Source organism: Thalassophryne amazonica, chromosome 13 (assembly GCF_902500255.1).
Source record: "Thalassophryne amazonica chromosome 13, fThaAma1.1, whole genome shotgun sequence".
NCBI classification, from domain to species: domain Eukaryota; kingdom Metazoa; phylum Chordata; class Actinopteri; order Batrachoidiformes; family Batrachoididae; genus Thalassophryne; species Thalassophryne amazonica.
Genome location: NC_047115.1, coordinates 63,090,266 through 63,113,382, shown reverse-complemented (window position 1 = coordinate 63,113,382; position 23,117 = coordinate 63,090,266). Strand labels below are relative to the sequence as shown.

Here is a 23,117-nt window from a genome sequence, read left to right as displayed (position 1 = left end):
CCGAGAAATTGTGGATGAGCCTGGACATGCCAGAACATGTTCTGCGAGGCTTCATCATGGCGTTGCTTTGCGCCATGCGGCACCGCCGCGACGTGCGGAATTCCTCCGCTCCTCTTTCCATGACAAAAACTCCTGTAACAGTGGAATGTGCCGTTCATTTCCAAACTGGACGCTGTGTTTTATCCGGGATGTCGTCTGACTAGCACAGGAATTGCGGAAGACGTGGACATCAGCACCTTTTCAGCACATTGAGACAGACATATAAATATATATATAACAAAACAAAAATGTTTTGGTCTTGATAGCCAGGTGAATTTTTCTGAAACTTCTTAGTTTAAGACATTTAAAGCCATGTCTGCTTTGAGTGACAGCTTGTATGTCATTGTTGATCTGAGAGTTCAAAATCAGCTGATTGTGTACTTAATTGTCCTGACGGATCACCTAAGATGTCTGTATGCCAGTATTCCCATTGAGTGAAATTATTGTGTGCTAAAACTTTAGATGCTAATGGAATTAACACTAGCTTTTTGTGGCACAGTTTTTTATTTTGCTATTTATAATCTTCCCCTTCTCCTAACTCTAGCCATAACCATAGCACAAGTGTTTAACCCTCCCCAAGCATTTACCATAATTCACACCCCCACCCTTCACCCCACATTTCTTGCCTAATCATAAAATTAATTTGTGCCTCTGTTACGAAAAGCGTCTCATTTTTGTACCACCATCACAAACCCCTAGATTAATGTAGTTTTCGTAAGCCAGTCCCACAAACTACTGTGAGACTGGGTTGTGACATCATGTAGGGTTTGTCCAGTATATATACAGAGAGACACACACACATACACGTATGTATGTATGTATGTGTGTGTGTGTGTGTGCATATCTCAAAAATGGGTAAACAGGTGGAGCAGTTGCAAGACCAGCGTGCCCCGGGTGGGATGAATGAACACTACATTCTCGACTTCAGGGTCCCACGATCTTTTGCCCGCATGGGGGGGAGGGGGTGGTCTTGCGGTAACATAGTGTCACACACAAAGCTTTCAACACCTGCTAATTAGTGCCAACAAGTGCCAATATACAGAAGAAAATAAATAATCCTTAAATTTAGATGGTCTGTTAGTACAATTAACCACACAGAAAGCCATATTACCTTTGAAAATTAGGGCTGGGTATCAATTGAAATTTCAAGAATCTATTTGATTAGATTGATTTGATAGATTATTTCAATCCGATATCGATTTTGGTTAGTGTTATTAAAATCGTTATTTGAGCTGTTACCTGATTGTCTAGTTATGTAACATATTCATACTACTTCACAAAATTTGGCCCTCAAAATGCAGGCAACAGTGTTTCGGAGAGTTATAAATTTTAAAATTTTTCAGGGGGAAAATACCCCCGGTGTCCCTTACAAAATCCGTGCCTGCATCACTTTCTGCACGGCACACTGCGCGGCATGCTGCGGGAGAACTGCAGCGGGAGAACATGGCTATGTGAAAAGTTATCCTGCAGTGGGGGGGTTATCCTAAGTTCTCCTGCAGCAGGAGAACTTTTCCCCTGCAGCAGGAGAATGCACCAGAGAACCTTCGTGTGATGTCCCACAGAAATGGCATGTTATAAGGAACCGGGGAAAAAAGCCTACTGTGTGAATTAAACGGCGAAAGATTCTCTTTACTTGCTCACAACAACAGACAGTCCTGGTAGTCATGATTGACATCTTTAAATGGCTTTGACAGAGGTTGATGAATAATTGTGGATGCGCTGCTTCTAAATCAGAACCAGCACATCCACCGTCAATGTGGAGAAATGATCATTCCCATTACACACCCTCAGATATAGCATAATGACTGTGATTGCAGCGGAATGTTTTTCATACACATGGTCATAACGTTGGCGAAAAGTGCATACATACATGTATATATAATCAACATTTAATCGATCTGTGGGAATTAAAATGAGAATTGATTTAAAATCGACAAATCAATCTTTTCAACCCAGCACTAGTCGCCCTATTGAGATATCCCATAATCCCTTGCGCACCAGAGAGTTGCTACAGTCAAAATAACATTGAGAAACCACATGACAATTGCAAATGAACATTATACTACCAAAATGTAATATTTTAATGCTTTTCATTACATTAATAAGAGGCTGCATGCATGAGACCTTGAAAACTTGCTGAAACAAATATTCCAAATATTGCTACATTTAACCTGCATGAAACTTCATAAACGCAAACCAAACTTCAGACATCTTATACCGTAATTTCTGGACTATAAGCTCAGTCAGCGGAGACTTCACCTGAATACAACCCCTGGCAAAAATTATGGAATCACCGGCCTCAGAGGGTGTTCATTCAGTTGTTAAATTTTGTAGAAAAAAAGCAGCTCACAGACATGACACAAAACTAAAGTCATTTCAAATGGCAACTTTCTGGCTTTAAGAAACACTATAAGAAATCAAGAAAAAAAGATTGTGGCAGTCAGTAACGGTTACTTTTTTAGACCAAGCAGAGGAAAAAAATATGGAATCACTCAATTCTGAGAAAAAAATTATGGAATCACCCTGTAAATTTTCATCATCATTTTCATAACACCTGCATCAAATCAGATCTGCTCGTTGACATTGACCCTATGCCATGACATTGACCCTATGTGTCTTTTTGCAAGGAATGTTTTTGCAGTTTTTGCTCTATGGCAAGATGCATTATCATCTTGAAAAATGATTTCATCATCCCCAAACATCCTTTCAGTTGTCCAAAATATCAACATAAACTTGTGCATTTATTGATGATGTAATGACAGCCATCTCCCCAGTGCCTTTACCTGACATGCAGCCCCATATCATCAATGACTGTGGAAATTTACATGTTCTCTTCAGGCAGTCATCTTTATAAATCTCATTGGAAAGGCACCAAACAAAAGTTCCAGCATGATCACCTTGCCCAATGCAGATTCGAGATTCATCACTGAATATGACTTTCATCCAGTCATCCACAGTCCACAATTGCTTTTCCTTAGCCCATTGTAACCTTGTTTTTTTCTGTTTAGGTGTTAATGATGCCTTTCGTTTAGCTTTTCTGTATGTAAATCCCATTTCCTTTAGGCGGTTTTTTACAGTTCGGTCACAGACGTTGACTCCAGTTTCCTCCCATTCGTTCCTCATTTGTTTTGTTGTACATTTTTCGATTTTTGAGACATATTGCTTTAAGTTTTCTGTCTTGACGCTTTGATGTCTTCCTTGGTCTACCAGTATGTTTGCCTTTAACAACCTTCCCATGTTGTTTGTATTTGGTCCAGAGTTTAGACACAGCTGACTGTGAACAACCAACATCTTTTGCAACATTGCGTGATGATTTACTCTCTTTTAAGCGTTTGATAATCCTCTCCTTTGTTTCAATTGACATCTCTCGTGTTGGAGCCATGATTCATGTCAGTCCACTTGGTGCAACAGCTCTCCATGGTGTGTTCACTCCTTTTTAGATGCAGACTAACGAGCAGATCTGATATGATGCAGGTGTTAGTTTTGGGGATGAAAATTTACAGGGTGATTCCAAAAATACTAGTGATGTGTTGGAGCGTTCTTTTGTTTTTCATGATTCCATAATTTTTTCCTCAGAACTGAGTGATTCCGTATTTTTTTCCCTCTGCTTGATCTAAAAAGTTACCGTTACTGACTGCCACAATTTTTTTCCCTGATTTCTTATAGTGTTTCTTAAAGCCAGAAAGTTGCCATTTGAAATGACTTTAGTTTTGTGTCATGTCTGTGATCTGCTTTTTTTTCTACAAAATTAAACAACTGAATGAACATCCTCCGAGGCCGGTGATTCCATCATTTTTGCCAGGGGTTGTATATTCAGGAGAGTTTTAGGGAAGATATTGGGCAGTTTAACATGGAGGTCTGTGGGGAGTGACACACTTTTGGAGCCAGCCTCAAGCAGTCATTAAAGGAACTGGAAAATGTTTTTTGCTTTGAAGCCAGCTTCATTTCAGAGGACTGGAGGATGGAGCTTGGTGTGTGAAAAAGGTTCAAAAGTACCTAGCAACTGTTGCTTTGTCCTCCAAATGCTGCAAAACCATAAAAGGTGCCTTTTGCAGGATGAAAAAAGAAAAAGCCGGTCCTCCTCTTACTCTATTAAGGCAGAATACAGTTGCTTCGGGGAGAGACGAAGTAAACGCAAGAGAGGACTGAAAGCAAGAAACAAGTGGAAAAGACAAATGTGATGAATGAGACAAATGGAGAGCAAAGTGGTGAAAAGAGAGCTGAAAAAGGAGAGGTGAGACCAGGAAAATGAGCACAAAGGACACATTGGATGCAGAAGTGGTGAATGAACACCAGCACAGACACACAAGTTTCCCCACAGCTCTGGAGCTGCTGGTCCATTAGCCTCGTTAGATATGCAAAAGCAGCCAATTAGCAGCGGAGTGTGCAGGAAGTGACACGTTCCACCTGAAGAAGTCCAGAAACAAAGACAGCGCTCACAGGCGGCAATAAATCATTGGGTGTTTGTTACTCTGAATACAACACCTGAATTATAGCACCATTAGTTATGAGCTGAATAAATAAATAAAATTCTTTTGCCAAACGTCACAACAAAAAATAAATTCAGCCCTCTCTCCAGGAAGACATTAAATGTTTCACCTCATCTTGTTTTTTTTATACACCAATATATTGCTGGGAAACACGCTGCAAACAACAAACCGCTGCAACGACGTGTGATTTTTAAATTGGTCCTGTTTGAAGGCATCAGACTGTTTTCCTGCAGAACCCAGACACTACTACTAACTACATCTTCTGTTTTGAAGCCGCTCCAAAGGCACCAGGACTCCAGCAGTTTTTCATCAGGAAGGAGTGAAGGCTTTATTTCCAAACTAACAGCGCTGTTCTGTCCGTACCTTCAGATCAGGCCACCATCCACCTGCACCTATGTCCTGTTTGCACACAGCTGCCTCCTTTTTTTTTTTTTTAAGTGTCCAGTATTTTCAGGGTCAGCACATTCTCACTCTTCTCTTTGTTTTTCAGGTGTTGGTGTGGCACACTCGGACGGAGAAACCGCACCTCGCCAACGAGCCTAAACATCAGAAGGACACGGTGGTCATCGAGGTGTGAGAGGAAGGCGAGTCGGGCTCCCCGTCACAATTTCTCATAGGGTCGGGCAGAGACTCTGAGGGCCTGCATGAATCCAAACTTTGGCTCGCAGACAGAAATAGCACCAATTGTTTGTTTACAAAGTGGAACAATTCAGACTGTTTTTTTTTTCTTGTTCAACTGAGGCTTGCTGATGTAAAATTCTGAGAAAAAAAAAACAACTTGCCGTGTTATTTTCAGTCATTACTAGCTCATTTTTAGCCATTATTGTCAAATTAAGTGTAACACTGTGGTGTAATTACCATAAACAAATCAGCCTGTGGTCAGATCACTTATGAGTGTGATGTTGTTCGTGCTGGTGTTTCCCAAAATTAAGACCACGTTTTCCATAATTAACGCTTCATCTTTTACAGAAGAAAATAAACATCAGAGGAAAATTTTCTCTCCTTTTCACTCCTTCTGCGATACATGTCAAGTTATGGGCTGTTTACCTGTAACAGCGGCTTCTTGCAACCAAGACAGGCCACAGCCACCCTGTCTCACACTCAGCGTTTGATATACAGTGCTGAGAAAGAGCATGTGCTCCGTCTGACATTTTATGACACAAATGGTCTTCTTTCTATTAAGAGTTCTAAAAGCATGCCCCTTCAACTCACTGTGAAAACTGATCTTTACAACATGACATAAAAAACCCCAAATAACGGTGTCTTTATTTATAACACAACTCAATCATGACCTTTACGATCAGTTTTCTGAAGTCAGACGATGGCTGCACAAACATTTTAAAGTTATTGAACACAGAAGGATTTTCACACAGAAAAAGAGATCAAATCCAGGCTTGAGTCTCCCATGTGTCTTCTGGCAATCTGCTCAAATTTGTCATCTACTTTTGAAGAAAACACATTTACGAAACAGGACTATAATGCCTGTATTTCTTAATGATTGATGTAAATGAAGTCCAAGACATATTCAGACATATTCATGTATCCATCCCCTGACTTGTCTAAAAAAAAAAACTGGCTGTAACAGTGATGATTTAGTTGTTTTATACTTAAAGGTGTCCACGCACCATTGTTTTGGCTTATTTTTATTTAATTTACGTCATGTTGTTGAGATTACTTTTCACTGTGAGTTTCAAGGACATCATTTTAGAAAATTTAATTATTCTTTAAACGTTCAAGGGGGCACAAACATTTTCACAGCACTGCATTGGTGTTAAAAAGCTGTGTGATTTTCCTTTAAATCACTGTGACCTCAGCATATATGACCTGGCAAGACCTTTGTCATCTTCTGAAAATGTGATCTGGTTTGAGTAAATGGATAACAGCTGTCCTGATAAAGCAGCATCAGTGAAACAGCAACCAGAAAAGTCACCGCACAGTAAAGTTCACCAATCAGAAGATACATTTCTGAGGAAAAGCATTAAAGCTACTTGTTCTTCAACTCAACTGGGTTTATTGTGTGTATTTTAAGGGCAATGCTGTGCTGAACACTGACAGAAGGGATTTATGAGAATGACAAACACATGATGTAGAAATAAATGGGATACAAATCCAGGACTGAACAAACTTTATTCCAAATGACCCTCTTGTAAAACTTGAAACAGAAAAAAAGGAGCAAAGAAAAAGCACTTTTACATTTCAAAGAGTCACTGGACAAAGATGTAGAGAATAAAACCTGATTGTTGTTTTAAAACCATTTTTTTCCTCTTTGTGCTAGGCACCAGAAAATGTAAACACATTGGAAATAAACCTGGAAGACATGATATTTATTGAAAGTGAATAAATGTTTTCACATTTACAACCCCTGGCAAAAATTATGGAATCACCGGCCTCGGAGGATGTTCATTCAGTTGTTTAATTTTGTAGAAAAAAAGCAGATCACAGACATGACACAAAACTAAAGTCATTTCAAATGGCAACTTTCTGGCTTTAAGAAACACTATAAGAAATCAGGAAAAAAAAAAATTGTGGCAGTCAGTAACGGTAACTTTTTAGATCAAGCAGAGGGAAAAAAATACAGAATCACTCAGTTCTGAGGAAAAAATTATGGAATCATGAAAAACAAAAGAACGCTCCAACACATCACTAGTATTTTGTTGCACCACCTCTGGCTTTTATAACAGCTTGCAGTCTCTGAGGCATGGACTTAATGAGTGACAAACAGTACTCTTGATCAATCTGGCTCCAACTTTCTCTGATTGCTGTTGTCAGATCAGCTTTGCAGGTTGGAGCCTTGTCATGGACCATTTTCTTCAACTTCCACCAAAGATTTTCAATTGGATTAAGATCCGGACTATTTGCAGGCCATGACATTGACCCTATGTGTCTTTTTGCAAGGAATGTTTTCACAGTTTTTGCTCTATGGCAAGATGCATTATCATCTTGAAAAATGATTTCATCATCCCCAAACATCCTTTCAAATGATGGTATAAGAAAAGTGTCCAAAATATCAATGTAAACTTGTGCATTTATTGATGATGTAATGACAGCCATCTCCCCAGTGCCTTTACCTGACATGCAGCCCCATATCATCAATGACTGTGGAAATTTACATGTTCTCTTCAGGCAGTCATCTTTATAAATCTCATTGGAATGGCACCAAACAAAAGTTCCAGCATCATCACCTTGCCCAATGCAGATTCGAGATTCATCACTGAATATGACTTTCATCCAGTCATCCACAGTCCACGATTGCTTTTCCTTAGCCCATTGTAACCTTGTTTTTTTCTGTTTAGGTGTTAATGATGGCTTTCGTTTATCTTTTCTGTATGTAAATCCCATTTCCTTTAGGCGGTTTCTTACAGTTCGGTCACAGACGTTGACTCCAGTTTCCTCCCATTCATTCATTTGTTTTGTTGTGCATTTTCGATTTTTGAGACATATTGCTTTAAGTTTTCTGTCTTGACGCTTTGATGTCTTCCTTGGTCTACCAGTATGTTTGCCTTTAACAACCTTCCCATGTTGTTTGTATTTGCTCCAGAGTTTAGACACAGCTGACTGTAAATAAGCAACATCTTTTGCAACATTGCGTGGTGATTTACCCTCTTTTAAGAGTTTGATAATCCTCTCCTTTGTTTCAACTGACATCTCTCATGTTGGAGTCATGATTCATGTCAGTCCACTTGGTGCAACAGCTCTCCAAGGTGTGATCACTCCTTTTCAGATGCAGACTAACGAGCAGATCTGATTTGATGCAGGTGTTAGTTTTGGGGATGAAAATTTACAGGGTGATTCCATAATTTTTTCCTCCGAATTGAGTGATTCCATATTTTTTTCCCCTCTGCTTGGTCTAAAAAAGTAACCGTTACTGACTGCCACAATTTTTTTTCCTGATTTCTTACAGTGTTTCTTAAAGCCAGAAAGTTGCCATTTGAAATGACTTTAGTTTTGTGTCATGTCTGTGATCTGCTTTTTTTCTACAAAATTAAACAACTGAATGAACATCCTCCGAGGCCGGTGATTCCATAATTATTGCCAGGGGTTGTAGAAGGTGTTCTACAGTCATTGTATACTCAACAAAAACATAAATGTAACTCTTTCTTCTTCACTCCCATTGTTCATGAGTTTAAGTAAAACATTTGGGGCTTCTAGGCATACAAAAGGTTTATGCTTCTAAAAATCCATGGTTGAAATCCATGCTAGTGAGCACTTCATATATGCCAAGATAATAGATGGACCTGGTAGGTGTGGCTTACCAATATGTGGACTGAACAGCATGATTATTGCACCTAAGTGAAATGACCATTCAGTCCACAGCCAACAGCTCTGGTGGACATTACTGCAGCCAGCGTACCAACTGCAGGCTCCCTCAAAACGTGTAACCTTGGTGGCACTGTGGTGTAATGAAACTGCACATTTTAGAGTGACCTTTTTTGTGGCCAGTCCAAAGTACACATGAACAGAAGAAGTCGCAGGCCTTGTTCAGACTGCCAGTAAAAACACGACTTATTTGCATATCCAATGTGAATATGATTCTATGTTGTAAGTCTGAACAGTGAAAAGCCACATGAAATACATTTTTCTCAAATCCTTTTCAAGCCTCATTCATAGTAAGTTTGTACGGTGGCAGGGAAGTGCAAATTTACAAATGACCGATTCTGACGGAAGGGGAATGTCTGGTACATTCCTCTTCCGTCAGAATCTCTCATTTGTAAATTTGTTTCGGGGGTTCTTGTAAGTGTTCTGCTGTTTGTATAAGTGTTTTTGCACTTCCCAGCCACCATATATTTGTGATTCCAATCACATTTTTGCAAATCTGTCCCTCTCTGCTGTGGTCACACAGCTCCAATAAAATCCGTGACTGTTAGGTTCAACAAAAGTGTGTTTGCTGAGACGTGCTGTCAGGTGAGAGCTGCATAACCACTGCACAGCTCAGAGAGAGAGAGAGAATGCTCACTCAGTTAGTCATGCTTCAGAAGCAATGTATGATGTGGTTCTGTTCTGGTATGGAAAAGTTGAGGGAGGGGTTACAGTGACAGCTGAAGGTTTTTGTTCCCCTCCCCAAATATGTTGAAAATTTTGAAATGTTCAAAATCTCTGGCATGCATTAATTTTGTGAACTACGCGTGAACATTGTGCAAACTATTCAAAAACACCGTGTGTCACTGCGAGTCAGTGTGTCAGCGCAGCGCATCACAGCACACCTCATCTGAACGATTATGACGAGATGTTAAATCTATCATAAACATAATTTTACATATGCTCATAAGAAGGAATGAAAATGCAAGTGTTATACCAAGCCTTTACAATATAAATATTACAAATAATTACCTCAGACGACTCCAAATGCATTCTCCACGTCATGAAGCACACGAGAAAAAAAGCTGCAGCTGTAGAAAATTCCTCTGTGATTCTGAAGCGATTATAGAAGGTTTCATCAGCCAAACTCCGAGATCAAATGGTTAATCCACTACAAAACAATTATATAACGCAGCATGCGGCAGCACATTTGAAAACATTTTGAAGGACCCCTCACACCCTGGTCATCATATGCTTGCACTGCTGCCCTCTGGCAAACGTTTCAGGTCCATCAAATCATGTACAAACAGATTTAAAAACAGTTTCTACCCCACTACAATATGGACACTGAACATTTCCAATCATTTTCACACATGGTCCATCTAGATCTGAGAGACTGAGCCCTTCTGAGGGTTGGACTGCATACGCTTTAAGCAGTTATGCACTTTTCCAGTGTACCTTACCTGCTATTCCAATTGAGTATGGAGAATTATGTGTATGTATGTGGGGTTTCTCGGGATAGGGGAGGGCAGTGAGGGGAGATGTATGTGCAGGTTTTTCTTTGCATTGTCTTATATTATTTTAATACTCAATTATTTTAAATTATTTTAGAGCACCAAGAGGATTGCTATCCAATTTCGTTGTATTTTGTGCAATGACATTAAAGAATTCATTAATTCATTCAAAGTGCGGCATCCAGGTAAGACAAAGAAGGTCACATTGGCACAACGAATTGCACGGCAGTGCAGGATTTAAATTTGTGCAAGTGTCAACGTGCCTTTAGATCTTTACTTCAACTGACAAAAATGGGAATGAAAAAAGTTGCTCTTATATTCTGGTTGAGTGTAGTTATGGCAGAGGAACCCTGTGCATATGGCCTTTCGGCAGTGCAGTTTATAGCTGTGTGCATATGTTGTTTCTCGCGTACCATATATTATAAAGGAAAACCAGCAATAAGGACCCATCCATTGATGTCATACAGGTCCTATTTGGCTCTCGAGTACCTATTTTGTCTCATCAACTTTGTTCTGCTACATGAGGCCTCTGATTTGTCATCCAGGTTTATTTGCCTCAAAATTGTGCTTCTCTTGGACTGCACACAACACAACACAATAAAAATGACTGTATGACACAACAGGGCCAATTCAATTAGTTTTGCTCAACACTGAAGGCATTTGGGTTTGACATCAAAAGATGAATTGAGAAGGCAGTTTAGAATGTCAGCTTTCATTTGCGGGCATTTATATAGAGCTGTTGCAAAAACAAACAAGCAAACAAACAAACAAAAAGCAAACAACAAAGAACAATGTCTTTGCATTAGGCCACTCAAATTTGAGGTCAGCAAAAATACTGGACAACTCACAGGTATTTCTTTTGTCAAGGTGCTTCTTCTCAGACAGACTGTTTAAAATTAAAAAGCTCCAAATGGCTATTCATGGATTTAGCCTTAGTCTGGACTTGGAAAGAGTGCAGGTGTTGTTAAAGAGGATACACCTACGTGAAGATGAGAGAGTTGTTTATGTGAGAAAAATGAGCAATTTGGATGTTAATTCAAGATGGAAAATCAATTAACACCGTTACACAAACACTGGAAATGCTCAAGACAACAATTTGGAATGCCCTGAAAACAAAACAAAACAAAAAAAAAACGATTGTTGTCCTGTGCAAAAAGCATCAAATGAACTGGCCAAGGAAAACATCAACATCTGATGACAGAAACATTGAGAGAGCACAAAGGAAATCCTCAAAAACAACACACATCGCCAACAACTTTGAGGGAGCAGCGGTGAAGGCGATTAAAGAAAATGTTGACAATTAAAACATAGTGGTCATGACACAAGATACAAGGAACACATCAGCAAAAATCAGAAAGGGAGATTATAGATTGCAAAAAAAAAAGTAAAGTAATGAGCTACAATGGTTCTGGAACAAAGTTTCATGGACCAAATAAACCAAGATAAGCCTCTACCAAAGCAAGGTAAAGACCAAAATGTGGAGGGAAAAAAATTTTGCTGATGATCCAAAATATAGTTCATCTATGAAACATGGTGGATGTAGTGTGCTTAGGCTTGCATGTATGCTTCTGGAACAGGATCACATTTTATTGATGATGTAACTCATGATGGTGACAGCATGAAAAAAAATCGTCTGAACACTGCCTGGCAGTATGCAAGAAATAATTTCAAATTAATCGCGAAGGACTTCATTATATAGGACAATGACCCAAAACACGCCACCAACTCATCGAAGTACTTCCAGGTCCACTATATTCATTTATTCACATTTTGATAGATTAGGAACCTTATAATCAATGTTGTCATTTGCTTCAACACCAACATGGCAGCTATGTTGCATTTTCATAAAGGGTCCCATAAAATGCATATATTGTTATATATATATATATATATATATATATATATATATATATATATATATGTACTTCTACGGTTTCATCAAATTGGCTAAACCTGTGTTTTCTGGGTGTAAGAATCCAGTAAATTATGCTTATGGATACAAAATGATTCTACAACCAAAATTAAATAAATTATACTCTCCATATATACTTCTACCCACAGATTTTTTTTTTTAATTAGCGGAATGAATGTGTAAAAGCATAAAAATTCTGACAAGATGTACATTTTCTCAAAAATACAGAGCCTAGCGATATAACCTGTGGGTTTTGTTTTGTTATCCTTTAAAACATCCCATAAAACATAATGATGGTTGATGGAGACCATCCATTAAGATACAAAAATACTTGGCACCAGAAAACAGGCCTATGAAATATACATTTGTGGTCATAAGTTTACATGCATTCATCATGGATGAATGTCATGGTAATTTTGGGCTTTTAATGATGTCCTTCAAATGTACTGGAATGATTGTACAGTATACATCATTAATGAATTAAAAAAGAACAAAGAATTGGGTGAACAAGGTTGAATTTATTTTCGATCTTTTCTAATCCACACAGGGTCCAAATTATATGCACAGGCTCAAATATATACATACATACATTCACTTAAATCTTTTAATAAATTGTGTTGAATGTTCTACAATGTCTTAATGTGACAAGGCCAAGGCCTATTAGCTCCTCATTAGTGATCCTCTAGTGACTACAACTGGTAGTTTCTCTTTGTAAACATAAAAAAAAAAGATGTGTTTGACAGCACTCTAACTGACCAACACTCAGAGCAACGAGAAAGCCCAAGGAATGCAGTGAAGATCGAAAGCCCCTTTCACACCGGGCTTGCATACAGTTGCGTTGTGATGCATATGGAATCCACTGGAAAATTGTGCAGATTTGTCATAGTCCCTGTGTAGGCTGGTGTATTTTGTGTTCCTAGTCTTGCTTTACAGTTGCATTACTTCCATGTATGTAGCCATCGCTGCCATTTTCTGCCTCTGTGGGAGTGTTCTCTGTTCTCAAAACGGTTCATGAAAAGCAAACAGCACTCATCTTTTCCAACTACAGCAGCTGTCTCATCAGGCCTCGTAACATCAGATCACAAAGTTCTGAGTGTGTTGTGTGTCCAAAAAAAATTTGAAAAAATAAAATATTTAAACTTACATACTTAAACATCACACTTCCTGTTTCAGCATGAGAGAGAGAGAGAGAGAGAGAGAGAGAGAGAGAGAGAGAGAGAGTTGTCTCCAGTCCTGAAAAAAGAGCAGAGAGTGCGCTGTCTCCGGTCCTGAAAGAGGAACACAGACAGCGCTGTGTGCTTTTTTTTTTTTTTTTTTTTTTTTTGCTGCTTCTGTTTTCTGGATTTCTTTCAACATACAGTTTATGAATTGAAAGAATGTAACCATGTGTTACTGATTATTGGATTACTGAAGTGTATAAATTAGGCACACAAATCTCATCACTGACGATTCGATACGCACCTCGATACACTACCAGCAATACGATACATGACAATATGATGCGATATAATTCACCCATTCCAAATTCAATGCAATATGAAATGTATTTGGTGGCGATTAAATTCCTCACAATGCGATATGATGTGATTTGGTGCGATACGATTAGGGATGGGTATTGATAAGATTTTATCGACAATGATGCCATTATCAATTCCGCTTATCAATCTGATTCTTTATCGATTCCCTATTAATACCTCTTGTGCATTTTATGTGTACTAAAAGTATGCTTTTTTTAAGTTTTCTATGTCAGCAACATTTTATTGAGTCTTAAATATGAAATTGGTCACTGGATCCTTGATCACTGGACATAAACAGAAATAAACAAAACCTGTAGTTTTTATCAAAAGCATTTCCTTTCATATATTAATGGCACAAATGTAACTCCATAGTATGTAATTCATAAAAATCACAGGACTTCTCATTTTGGGAAAAAAAAACCAGATTTTGGTCGGTTGTAGGTTATTGTTCGTATTACAATGTTTGAGAAGAGGTGTCCTTTGATTTAAAATGGCGATTCTCTCTGAAGTTATTAATTCCGACCGAAATCTGCGTGGCTCTTTGGAGCTGCACACTTAGTCCCACAAAACACAGGATATTATTATTATTATTTCCTTTACCTGATGGAAAACGTCAGTTTACGCACTTGCTTCAAGCAGGCCCACTGCAGTCTGCAATCAATGTAGAGAAATAATTATTTTCTCGATAAACACCCTCAAAAGCAATGGCAGCTCCCGTGTTCCCGAACCATCCATGGTACATTCCTTGTGCCTCGGAAAAAAAAAAATCAATGCAAGCAGGCAGTGAGCGATGCAACACGATTCAACCCATTAACTGAGAACTGGAGGAGATGAAAAGTAAAGCAGAGCTGCTGGCAGTCGCGCAAACGATCCATCTGTTAGGAGTGAACAGTGAACAGTGGATATGTCCTCTGAACGTGGCAGCTTGGCTTGCCTCTTCTTCCATGGTTTTGGAGCTTCACTGCCAGGAAAGTCCAGTGGGATGAATAAAATCTATCAATCCAGGTATGTACTGATAAAAGGATTTTTTTTATGCAGACTTGTAGAATTGTGGAGGCTTGGTATACATTAGTGCAGTGTTGTGTAGATTTACAAACAGTTGCGGTGTGTTGTGTGGACTTGCTTAAAAACTACTAAATTACTCCTAAAAATACTTTTTGCATCCAGTGCTCTTCACCAAAAAAATTAAACATGTTTAATTTTGTGTGTCCTCCTCACGTAGCTCTCTGCATACTGCGCTATAGGGAACAAAAACTCAGTAGAATTGTTTAAACTTGGCGTAGAGCTCCATAACATGGCATAGACTGTTCACCACAATACACAATTCTACCTTGACCCCGGTGTGAAAGGGGCTTAAGAAGGAGAATTGTAGATTTATGGGCCCTTCACACTGAAAGCGTTGGAAGCATCAGGAATCCGTCTAAAAAGCATTATTTTCAATGAGACGCGTTGCTTTTTAGAGGCGCCAGAAGCGTCGCGTCAAAAGCCGAGCTCAACCGACGCTTCTGACAGGTGCACGCATTGCCACTTGTCAGCAGGCTGACGTGGTCAAAGTTCAACCCAATCCAACTTTCGATGCTCTGAGCTGTGACGTAGCTTTGCGCTGTCCAATAGGAACGACGCGTCAGGCCAAAACACGGAACACTAGTGGCAGAAACCACCGATCTCTACAAAACAGATTGGTGCAGAAACCACTGATCTGTACAAAACAGAAACGTGTCACAGGACTGCTTATTTATAGAGCAGATTTCTGAAGAAAAATCCTTGGAAATGTATTTTTGTTGTTTGTTACCTCAAAATTTCTGATTACTGTTAAAAAAAAAAGTTTAGAACACTTGTAATTAAAATAGCTAAATAAATCGATAAATGGTTCTTTCGAAACCTTTCATCTGTAAATTAAAACCACCTGTTATTTCAGATTAGATAATTTCTTGTTTAACATAAGGAACCTTGGACATTTATTTTTAGACAAATAAAATAACATGGAAATTTGTACATTTTTAAGTCTGGTAGATTATTTATATCTCATTTCAACCAGAAAAACAGATACTGTAAATAAATACAAATGTTTATTATAAATGCAACAGGAAATAATTTAACAATGACTGCAGTGTGATTGTAAAGTAGGATTTCTGTGACATAAACCTCATGATGATTTTTTTATAGCCATTTCAACTTGTAATTACTTCAAAATATGTAATTGTTGTAATGTTGTTATCAGGACAGTCATTTCTAAAATGTGAATTTGAGCACAAAATGTGGAGAGCTTCTACCTGTGCAAATGTCTTTTGACTTTGATTTCATGGACATTTTTAATGATCCATTCATTTATTGTTAAAATAGAAAATGAAACAGCTTTTAAAAAATAATAAAATAGTTGCTGTTAGAAGAGCCTTTTATTTAGAAGCAGGTGATGTTATGCTGGATTCTTTGGACCAGATGAAGGTCTCTTCTGCAGCTTTGAACTCTGGTGGTGTTGCTGAAGACACTTTTGTCCTATTTTGAAGAGCAGAGATTTTTTCTTTCGACTGGACTTCGTGGTGTTCAGCTCATCAATGGAAGTTTTTGAAGTGCATCTGTATTTATGTTGTCTGCACAGCAAATGTTCCTGATTGGGACAAATAAAAATATTTCTTAAAATATAAAGAAACACTAAACAGTTTATATATATATATATATATAAAAAAAGAAAAAATAAATGAAAAAAAAAAAACGATGAAAAAAAAAAAAACACCTGGAAAAAAAAGTTATTTAAAGTTGAGCTTTTGTGGTCTCCGATAAAGCTGTAGCTTTATTTGGTAAAAATAAAAAAATTAAAGCGTTCACTCAGATCAACTGTGCTAAAAGGCTAAGCTAATGTTAGCGATCATTAAACCTTCACAGCAGTGCAGTAAATGTCACATTTTACTTTTATATTATTCTCACCTCGATAAAGCTGCAGAACTAAACTCCACTGGTCAAACTGGGACTTCGCATATATCCAAAAAGTGGGAGATTTCAGACTGAGTGAGTCTCCTCCATCACTCCGGCTGCCTGCCTCGGTCTGCCCAGGGATGATGCCCCTAATCTCAGCTTCTCCTTGCGGGTCGGCCCGCTGTCACAGTTTGATCGATATCCCACCAAATTGGCAGTCCTCCCTCAGTCGCGTCACTCCGAAAAGTAGCTGAAAAACAGCTTCTCCCAGCAGGGTGATGGGAGAATCGTTCTACTGCTGTTTTTTTAAAGCTTTTTTTGTCGTTCAGGCGACGCAAATTCAAGATGGTGATCTCTCAACTTTTTTCGGGTTGTGGAAACAGCCAAAGTGTGACGTAGCAATCTCCGTCCCCCTTGACGCTTCCGAAGCAAAGCAGCTGACATCACGACATGTTGGAAATGCTTCGGCCTGGCGTTACGACGCATTGGAAAGCTTTGACGCATCGGTCTGACTCTTTCAGTGTGAAAGGCCCAAATTGGGAAGGTGTCTTGGAGCCAATACTAAATATAGCAAATACTCAGTTCAAACAATTGTACAAAAGTACAAGTTAGTTGGATGTGTCATCACTTTTCCAAAAAATAAACAACAAAATAAATAAAAATAAATCTTGTAACTGAAACTATTTTCTTGTGATCGTGTCCTCGAGTTTAAGGAAAAACAAGGTGGGGACAACTCAAAACAGCAAAATGTTCTCCTGATGAACAAGATTGTATTTCAAAATTATGATTATTATTATTATTAGTAGTAGTAGTAGTAGTAGTATAAGTAGTAGTAGTTGTAGTAGTATGAAAAATGTCTTCAAAAGTGGACCTTTAATCAAAGGGTGCTGTGGCAGTCACGTTCCTCCACATCTCCATCTGGATGCGCCCCTGGTTTGCAGTCTCTGAGCAGGAACAATCAAGAATTTGTATATTTATTTGGAAAGTGCAACCTGTTTGAGAAGTAAGAAGGTTTTATCAGCACATTTACATCATGGCATCCTCAGAAAGAGATTTTAGCCATATGTTGGGTTAGAAAAACCCCAAAAACATTAGCGTTTATTGTTATTGGTCACAGGACGGTAGCTGTGTTTTTAGTTTAACCACAGCAAGGACACTCAGAGACACACTCAGAGCAGACTTTGACAGAAAAGAAAAATTTATAAATGTGTTTTTAAAACTCTGTTCTTTGCTCACTGTGTCTCACCATGGCGCTGTGATACACTAAAACAGACCACCCCTCTTTTGCCCTGCTCCTCCTCCTCCTGCAGACAGGACATACAAGAATGAGAGGAACAGACACAGGGACTTGCTGCCAGGAGAAACAACAAAAACAGAGACATTATTCAGAAGATCGATTTTTGAAGGTATGTTTGGAGGCATAAAGGTGAGGCTTTTGAACCTAAGAACACTGTACTAACTCTCAAGCATAGTGGTGGTAGCACCATGCTCTGGAGCTGTTTTGCTACCAGTGGTACTGGTGCATTGCACAAAGTAGATATAATAGTGAAGAAGGAGGCCTATCTCCAAATTTTTCAACGTCACCTACGTCACAACGTCAAATCAACAGCTAGATAACACATGTCAAAATTGGTTGGATAAACCAGGCTAACATCAAGCTTTTGGAATGGCCTCCGCAACTCTACTTAAAATTTGTGGACTATTCCTCAAAAGCCATGACTGTGCAAGGAAACCAACCAATTTAAATGAACTCTACCAATTCTGCCAAGTACAGTAGTCAAATATCAAAGCAGAATTATGCCAGAAGCTTATTGATGGCTACCAAAAGCAACTGGTTGAGGTGCAGCTTGCTCAGGGACATTTAACCAAACATTAGTGGGGGGTGTATGTATAATTTTGAGCCTGTGTGGATTAGAGAAGATCCAAAACATGATGATGTATACTGTACCATCATTCAACCCTGGCAAAAGAACAGTTCAAAGAACTTATTAAAAACCCAAAATTACCATGACACCCATGATGCGTGTATGTAAACCTCTGACCACACCTGTATGGTTGATTACAAACAGTAAAATAGATATTTTGTGGTGGCAAATTTTGAAAAGCTAACACAACTGCAATGTCAAAATGTCATAACATCGATTTTCACATTCCTCATGATTGAAGATCCCAAAAAACATGTAATTTTGCTCATCTACTCACATTTTCTACAAAATTATAGTTAACACAATGAGTATTCATCAGGAGGAAAAAGTGGAAGGCTCTAGACTGGCCAGGAAATAAAAGCAAATATTCAAAACTGTCTTCTTATATTACTCTTTTGGTTTCAAACCCAAATGACTCTAATGTCATTTTGATACTTTTGGAGAGTATATGGAAGGAGTTGGGACAATATCTTGGGTGTCAAGTCCCTCCAACTTTGGAGAGGATCTTCTGACCTAACAGTACACTTATCACTCCTGATTTCCTAAAATTATCTGTGACAAAGAGCTAGAGATGCAGCCCCTGAAATGCTATTTAAAGTGTAGTAAGATAAACTGCTCTGACTACAGTAGAATTTTAATTTGCCTCTGGGAATGTTGGGAAATGGCTCATTTCGACTGTAAAGAATGTCTTAACTGGGGAAGAACCTAGTTTCCACATAACCTATGTTGTTCATTTGTTTCAAAACACTACAGCAAGTCTACCAAAGACACCCAAGAGAGGAAAGGGCTGCACAGCAATTACTGAGCCTGAAAGGGAATACTTGACATTTGCAATTCTGGGTTGTTTTCAAACAGCAAGAGAGAAAAGGCCAGACTGATACATTTATCTGCTGATGAAATATAATCTACCAATGACTCTCAAAATTGGACAGGAGGTGTTGGCTATGGGTGATGTAGTGTTAGATTTATACTCCAAAGCTGATCAATATTACTATTCCTTGTAAAACACAGTGTTTGTTTGTGTTTTATGTTTTCCTATATCTACCTCCCGTCTGATGTTTACATCCATGGAAACTTGCAGGAATAAATTTAGTAAGAACTTGCCTTTACATAACAATGCCCTACATACTATTGATATGGTTCCCAAATGTTTGTAAAGCTGAAAATAAGTCAGATTTCTTGACCTTCCATACCTTTTCCAATATCACTGCATACACAAGGAAAGAGTAAGTAACCAAAATTTAACTTTAGTAATATGAAAGCCCATTCAAACTGACAGATATGCATCCAGGAAGGTAATGGTTTTAACCTTGTCCATACCTCGGAAACCTATATAGGATCCTGAAGGGTGTCTGTGATGAACTGAGCTTTAGTCTTATTTTCACCATTGGTGATATTTTCAAGCTACTTGAAAATTTATTTTATTTTTTGTTCCATTGCAAAGTCTTACATAATTTGGTAATCCCTTTAGTTTCCATGAAGCCCATAATGTTGTATAACATCACCAGGAGATTGCCTGGAAGCACTAAAGTTGTGCTAAAGTTATACAACAGGCATGCTGCTGTTCTTTATACACGTCAAAAGGTACATAGTGTTGCCAACTTGGTGACTTTCTCGCTAAATCCGGTGACTTTCCAAACCCTCTTGGTGACTTACTCAAAAGTGACTAGCGACAAATCAAGCTATTTTTCTTGGCGTCACTGGAGACTTTTCTGGTGTTTGGTGACTCAAAAGTGAAAACATGCATTGATTTACAGTCTCTGTTCTCACCAAGCAGCAGCTGCTCAGTTGCTATTACATATAGTCACCACAAGAGTGTGCTATTCACTAACCACTGACTTAATGTGAGCAGTAAAACAAGCAATAGGCCTACAGCATAATTTAATGTTAATGGCTGCTAAACTGTGCTAATTAGAAGAAGTTCTTTGGCAAAGATTACCATCCTTGTCATCCTTCTACAAACATGAGCAGTATAAGAGGTCTAAAAATTAGGTTAAATTCGTAAATGTAAATGATAAGAAAACATTCTTATCAACAACAACAAGGAAACACGTTTACCTGTAAGCCTACAATAAAACTGTTTCTGTCCACACTGAAAGTCGGATAACGTAAATCAACAGGCTATAAAGCCAAGTATTGCCACGACACGTTCTCAGGGCTGCATTTGCTGTAAAGGCTAGAGACATTTGTACAAGTGTAACGGAGGCCAGCAGGTGTCGCTGTGCAGATGTAGTTAGTAAATCTCACTCCCAACAGCTCAAAAATGATTCTCTGGTCACAAGGCCAGAGCCCTGGGTAGCTCGTGAGTTCGCGTCCGGAGGGGAGCGAATGGGAGGAGTCATAACAACACAACGCAGAGTGCAGCCGCTACACAAGCCATGTGTCAGTAAGCCATAGGCTACAAGAACCTGTCGCCCAGGTGCGCCCCAAGCTGAATCCTGATTGCGAAGTCTATAAAGAAGTAGGCAACGTTAAACATTAGGCTAAGTGGGAACAGATGAATGAACGTGTGATGGGAGAGTGTCATATGATATATTATGAGGCTGCCGGACCAGATGTAGGCCTAATTAGTTTCCAAACTTTGAGAAGCTCTGGCCTTGAGAAGGTATTATTTTAGAAGATATCAAGTTTATTTGTAGTTCTAAATATATCTCCCATGATGTTATTTTTTTTCCTGCAGCATCTGTTATATCATATTACACAAATAATGTGCAAATTAGACAATGACATTATTTAGCGACTTCTCGTGACTTTTAGGACAGCCAATAGCTACTTTTCTTACTGAGGAGTTTGCAACATTGATGGTACATCTCTGGCACCTTATGTCATCAAACTGCATGATAAATCACATTCATGGGCAAGTGTGATCTTCAGAGTCTGGTTTGTCATGGTTACAGACTGTGATCTTACAGAATGCATGAATGGGACTTGAAGACATGTCCTGCATGTTTCTTGTCAACCTTGCAGCTTACTGATTAATGCTCATTTTAATATTTTCCAAAAGTAACAGCATCTAGATACAACCACGCCCCCCTCACCCCCACCCTACAATTTTTTCACAAGAGACTAGCTGTATATTTCCCACTTTTCCCTGTTCCACCCACACCTCATTACCTCTCCCAGGAGTGTTCAGTGAATCAATGCTGGAAAACACCAGACTTAATTAATCAGATTTGGGTTGCACAGAGAAAGGAAGAAAACGTGCAGTGTTGGAGGTTGAGAAATACTGTTGTACATGATCCTGGTTCATTTTTGTTGCTATTATTTCTTTATCAGAAAGCAGCTCCATTCAATATTGTAGTGTTCAGTGAAATAGGTTTAAACTATATTTTTTACTATAACTTTTCAATGCACAAATAATTCCAGCCTTTGCTGCATTTGGCAGCAAGGAAATGAAGTAGCAATATCAGAGTAACACTAAAATGCACAGTGTGGTAAGAGACAAAGCTATGGTATACAGTTTGCTCAGCATTTTAATGGGTCACTGCCTGGTTAATGGATTAAAAGTATGGTACGTAAGGGAAATGTCCCTTCAAAGTGGTCAGTACTCCAAGGGTCAGGTGAAAGGTTCTGTCTCCAATGCGATTATTTCAGTAAAAACCAAGATATTAACATTAAATTGGTACAAGAATAATCCTTTCCTTATTGACTATCGCTAAACAAAATGTTTTCGAGGTAACATGCATAGACTAGATGGTAAAAATAGCACCGTACATGGATATGTGTTTGGAAATGTGCCATATTGAACTGCTCACAGTGGACAATTGAGCACATTGGACATTCATCAATGAATAGGTGTTGTCTATGGTGATGCCTATGTGGACGTCAGTACGGTAAGAAGCTGAGCAAGGACTTTGAAGGGTGAAAATCTAGCCATGATAGGTCTGCACAACCAGGCCCATAGTGAGCAGCCCATAACAACCACAGATACACAGCATCAAGTGCGGGTATAATTGCATAGTCCTCACAGAATGTTTGAAACACAGTCATCACCTCTGCCCAACATGTGGATACTTTGCAAAAGCTGTGTGCATGCTTGAAGTGAGTTCATCCGGAAAAAGCCAAACTTCTTTAGCATAGCAGTGCTGGTACACACACTAGTCGACAAACACAAGATGCACTGCAGTGGCTCAAGATCTTTTTCTTTTTCCGAAGCAGATAGACCACCTGAAGGGACGTGTTACACTAACAACGCAGAGGTGCCATCTTTTTGTCAGTGGTGCCAAGAGAAGACACTAGACTTTTTTAGCGACAGGTTGCAAAAACTTGTCCGACGATAGTGTGAGTGTGTAGAAAGGGATTATTACATGAAAAAGTAATAACACTGCCTGTCTTGTTGTTGAAATAATCGCATAGGAGACACAACCTTTCAGTCGACCTTCGGATATGAGTCTTGTTGAAAAGGTCATATTGCACTACAGCAAGTAGTAGATTATGTGACACAGCTACATATGGTAGCTGTCTTCACGTTGGAAACTGTAAATGTTCGATTCTGTCACGTCACAAGTCAG

The 23,117-nt window shown here is 38.8% G+C and overlaps 1 protein-coding gene and 1 long non-coding RNA gene across 2 annotated transcripts in view; both read left to right on the top strand.

The window, feature by feature from the left end:
* b3gat2 (beta-1,3-glucuronyltransferase 2 (glucuronosyltransferase S)) overlaps positions 1 to 5,523 on the top strand; it is a 218,790-nt gene extending 213,267 nt beyond the window's left edge. Inside the window, exon 4 of the mRNA XM_034184793.1 lies at positions 5,020 to 5,523. Within this exon, the coding sequence (XP_034040684.1) occupies positions 5,020 to 5,106 (87 nt within the window). The 3' untranslated portion in view covers positions 5,107 to 5,523. The remainder of the gene's footprint in view (positions 1 to 5,019) is intronic.
* Positions 5,524 to 6,267: 744 nt separating this feature from the next.
* LOC117523740 lies at positions 6,268 to 22,588 on the top strand. Its single transcript, XR_004564596.1, has 3 exons — positions 6,268 to 6,768; positions 13,127 to 13,130; positions 22,577 to 22,588. It is a non-coding gene; the product is annotated as an uncharacterized LOC117523740 (long non-coding RNA).
* Positions 22,589 to 23,117: the final 529 nt, after the last annotated feature.